The following is a 4,494-nucleotide window of genomic DNA, read 5'->3' as shown; positions in this document are numbered from 1 at the left end:
CCATCCCTTCATCAATCGCATGATCCTGCCCATTCCCTGTCTTCCGCCCGCATCTACAGCCATCTATCATGCCTCCTTGCTGTCTGATACAATGCTGACAACTGTCCCAGGCCGCCTCCCACCTATCTTCCCCAGTTCTTACTCATTTTTGTTCATTCTTTCACTACTGTATACTACTAATGAATTCAATTCTATTGCTTCAGCTCAATATGCAAATGGTGTGCGGGCGGGATAAAATGGTGGCAACAAGAGGCGGGAGAGCACTTGCCAAGCCAATTTGCAGCAATGCTGATGGGGCACGCTCATGCCAAACAGACGAGTGCCTCGGCTCCGCCCATCGGCTGTGTGATCTCGCCCAGCCCTCTGCCTCCCTCCAGTGTCCTCAGCCATCAGATGTGTCTGTTTGCTGTCTGAGATGGTGCTGACTACTGTCTGAGACCGTCCCGGCTCCTTCCTCCAGTTTCTGGCTGTTTCATTTCATTTTTTCACAGCTGTATAGTACTGATTACATATTCTGTACCTACTAGTAAACCAAACAAAGGCATTGTGGGTGGGCGACCTGGCAGCTGCAGTGGGAGAGCAGCCTGTCAAGCTAGTTGGCACCGCCGACGTGCATTCACACCAAATAGCCGAGCACCTCCGCTCCTTCTGCCAACCTGCATGATTGCGCTCTACCGCCCTTCCTCAGCTCACATGTGATTGTGCCCTCCTACTAGCATTTGCTGTTGACAGCCGTAGCTATCAGATGTGCCTCCTCACTATTTCCCTCACCCCCAGCCATTCCGTTTCTCAATTCTTTTTGTTTAGCTAGTCGAATGTATGTCATTGTAACAATAGAATGAAAAAATTATGCTTGGGCAGAGTGGGGAATGAGCAGAATGACATGACACGTTGCACCTGACTCTGCCTTCCACCAGCATTCCTAGGCATCAAACATGTGCCTTGGCCTGCAGCTATTGTGAGCCCCGCGCACTGACATCAGCTTCTTGTGTAGTTCTCATTGCCGCCATGTTACCATCAAACGCCACCAAGGCAATGACATCGTTGCGTGCGCCAGTTGTAAGGGCATTAGCAGAATGCATTAGTACCGCATAATGTACATAGAATAGTAGTAATAATATTGCTGTTATTGACAGCATTACCTCAACTCCATGCCTAAATGTCGAGCTGCTTCTCCAAAGTCCGTTTATTCAGACCGCGCTTCTTGCCTGCGCCAGAGCGCCGCTTTCACGGTGATGCCTGTTGACTCGCTGACTGATCAGTCTGGCGCTTTCGTTTCCTGGTGTGTAGCTGGAATACGCCGAAGCCCGCAGTTGAGGGAGGCATGGCAGTTGCTCGAGACAGTGCTCAGGGCGAAGGGAGGCAAGCAGTAGTGAATGGCAACGACGGCGATAGAGATGAGACGAGTGATGACAACGAGGTCACAGAGACAGAAGACAATGAGGCAGCAGAGACAGAAGACGAGAGCATAGATGGTTCAGTGGTGGTGGCAGGTGCGGGCGGCATCATAAAGGAAGCCATCAATGGTGGCACAACAGTGGCAGCAGGTGCTAATGGCGGCGCAACAATGATGGGGACTGCCGATGATGGCACAGCAGTAGCGGTAGCAGGCACTGGTGGTGGCGCAGCGATAGCGGTGGCAAGCGTTGGTGGTGGCACAACAGAAGCTGCTACTGATAGCACATCATCAGTAGAGGTGGCTGACAGTGAGGTAATGAGGGACAAAGATGTCGCCCATGGCTCTGCTGTCTCCTGCTCGATTGTGTCATGCTCTGTGATCAGCTGATCGAACTGTTCCTTGCGCCATGCTTCCAGTTCTTTGGCACTGAGCTTGCAAAAGCTAGTGGCACCGGACTCGGGGGCAGACTTGAGAATGATGAGTTCGGGCATAGAGTTGATGGAGCCAGGGCAGCTAAATCGCTCGAGCAGCTAGTTGTCACAGACGATACTGAATTTATTTGTCATACAAGAGAATGTCTTGTAGTTGATTTTTCCGATAGGTTTTGGTGCAGCCACGGCACCTAGTGATAGCATCAGCTTGGCATCCGTTAGTAAACATAGAAGTAATCTTACTCACAGAACTTTTTGAGGACAAGCTTCGCAACAAAGCTCCTGATAGTGGTTGGTCTTTGCACCTAAAGACACGTCAGTTTTAGCGTCAAGTGACAGCAGGAGAAGACGTACCTTCAACCCCAGCAAGCATGAAGCACTCCATCTTCTTTGCGAACTTCTCACAATCCATCTTCAGGCACAGAGGAAAGAACTCTTCGACGTTCTTGCTTGTCGCAAACATGCGTGGCCTCGTATATTGGTAGAAGTCTGGGCGTACCCCGCAGTAGAAGATCTCATGGCCCGTGCAACTGTTCAGCGCCGTAAGCTGGAAGTTCGCGTTAGCACAATACACGATGGTGATGAAAAAACATACCTCGTCATCCCACCGATTTAGCGTTGCTCTTACATCATGGAACATGGCCATCTCCGTGCTGTGCATCACATACTTCTGGTTCTCGCGCAACTCCTCTATCTCAGCAATGATGCCTTTTGTGGCCTTGATGCATTCTCCTTCGCACATGTCTGCCCACTCATCTGCTGCTTCACGTGCGATGTCAAAGATTTTTGGACGGTTCGCATCAGGCGAAAGTCCTACCAACAGATGTAAGTCAACATACACACACATAAAAGAAAGGCAACGCACTCGCTGCAACCTCCTGTGCTTTTTTACAAAGATATGCATTCCACCGACTAACTGCCTTCGCGGGAAGCTTCTTTCCTCTGCGCTGGACAATAAGCTTGTAAAATTTCTTTGGCGTTAGGACCTGGAGCTCTTTGTGGATCTTGGCTGCCTTGTCCCAGCAGATCTGCACAACAGCGTTGACAACATCGTTGATCTTACCTTTATTCTCATGCCACTTCGCAGCAGCGGCCTCCTTCTCGGGGGTTGTCTCCTGTTGAACATGTTGTTTGCGGTGTTGCACGATTCTGCGCACCGTCCATTGGAGAGGCTTGCAAGTTGGGTAGTCAAGATTGCAAAGTGCTGCTCATCTGTGGATTGTCTCTGGCATAGCAGAGTGTCAGATAACAGAGCTTTATCAGTAACAGAGGCATGAGAGAGCCACAGCATGCTAAGTGAATAAAATTTTATATGCAGCTCACCCTGTGTTCGAAACTTCGGCTAGCCACATCACATGCAAGTTTGTTGAGTGTCAATAAACAAGAGAAATTAAATGATCTGTGCAAAAAGTAATAACTAGCAAGGTGATGTCGCGAATAACTGAAGGCATGCAGATGATTGGTACAGCGGCTATACAGGCGTTATGTAACAACGGCGACGGAAAGTTGGCTCCTTCTGAAAGGGATTAACACAGATGTGGAAGTAGAACCAATGAGCCTCAGCGTGCGGGATCCACCTCACCATGTACATTGAAAAGTCATCAATGCCATCATAGATCTCAAAGGCATGTTGCACCTCAAAGCAAAAGGAGACAGAGAATCTGAACGCATCAAGAAATGCATCAACGACAGGGCCAAGAGATGGCACCATAACATGAGATGGACCAGGATCCTTCTTGTAAGCACCAGTTACATGTCCATCCATGTCACGGACATGCATATAGAAGTTGTGGTTCCCCTCTGCGCCAGAGATAATGTTAGATCAATCAATCACCGTTGACGAAACATACTCACTTTCATCATTTAATCCATCATCTGCCTCCTCGCATAATAAAGGGACAGGAGCTGAGATGCGATCTAACTCGATGGTCGGGATCAGAACATTGGAGGGCAGGGTCTGTGCAGCTAGAGTTGGAGTCTCGGAGGGCAGAGTCTGCACAGCTGAAGTGGCCTGTAAGGCTGGAGCTAGTGATGCTGTCACACGACCACTGTGATCAGCATCACCAGGGACAAGAGCTAGCATAGCGTCAGTATTTGCACAAGCTTTATAATCATACACTTACTTTGGCCCTTGTCAGATGCTTTGATGGGAAGATCCTCGAGAACCTCAATGTCGGAGTTGTATTCAGTGTCACTTGGAACAACAACTGGCTCCTTGCTGCGCAGCTTTGCCAACTGAAGGGGCATGCGACTGCATGAATTGGATGGAGCCTTGCGTGGGGGAGGAGCAACCTTGCACGTTGGCAAAAGCAGCTTACTCTTGGAAGTTGAGGGGCCGACTGCACCAGGACCCGCATTGGTCCGTTCGCCTAGTTGAATGGAAGAGAAACTTGATGTTAGTCTGTCAAGTTCAGCATCGAAGTGGGAGAGGTCCTCCTGAACATCAGTAAGTCTCTGTGGTTTTCTATCTCTCAATATCATGGACATAAGAGCCTCCAGTAGCAAAGTGCATCTGTGGCCAACATGAGGGAGAGCCTGCCCTCGATAGAGTTCATATGCGTCAGCCCTGAAGGTTGTTCAACACCCACATATTGGTAGTTAGTTGGGTAGATACTGCGCACCAGCAAAGTGTGATCATCTCATGGCCTTCATTGCCTTTAAACA

The 4,494-nt window shown here is 49.4% G+C and overlaps 1 protein-coding gene across 1 annotated transcript; it reads right to left on the bottom strand.

The window, feature by feature from the left end:
* Window positions 1–1,347: 1,347 nt before the first annotated feature.
* PHACADRAFT_202454 (uncharacterized protein) lies at window positions 1,348–4,077 on the bottom strand (the record flags this gene model as incomplete). Its single annotated transcript, XM_007402642.1, has 9 exons — window positions 1,348–1,912; window positions 1,968–2,021; window positions 2,078–2,135; window positions 2,185–2,377; window positions 2,426–2,643; window positions 2,696–2,945; window positions 3,413–3,630; window positions 3,685–3,906; window positions 3,954–4,077. 9 exons carry the CDS (start codon window positions 4,075–4,077, stop codon window positions 1,348–1,350), a joined length of 1,902 nt encoding a protein of 633 aa, XP_007402704.1.
* Between the last annotated feature and the right edge of the window lie 417 nt (window positions 4,078–4,494).

The sequence above is a fragment of the Phanerochaete carnosa genome (genome assembly GCF_000300595.1).
Source record: "Phanerochaete carnosa HHB-10118-sp unplaced genomic scaffold PHACAscaffold_304, whole genome shotgun sequence".
Lineage (NCBI taxonomy): Eukaryota > Fungi > Basidiomycota > Agaricomycetes > Polyporales > Phanerochaetaceae > Phanerochaete > Phanerochaete carnosa.
Note: the sequence above shows the minus strand (reverse complement) of the source record. Positions and strands in the feature narration are given on the sequence as shown.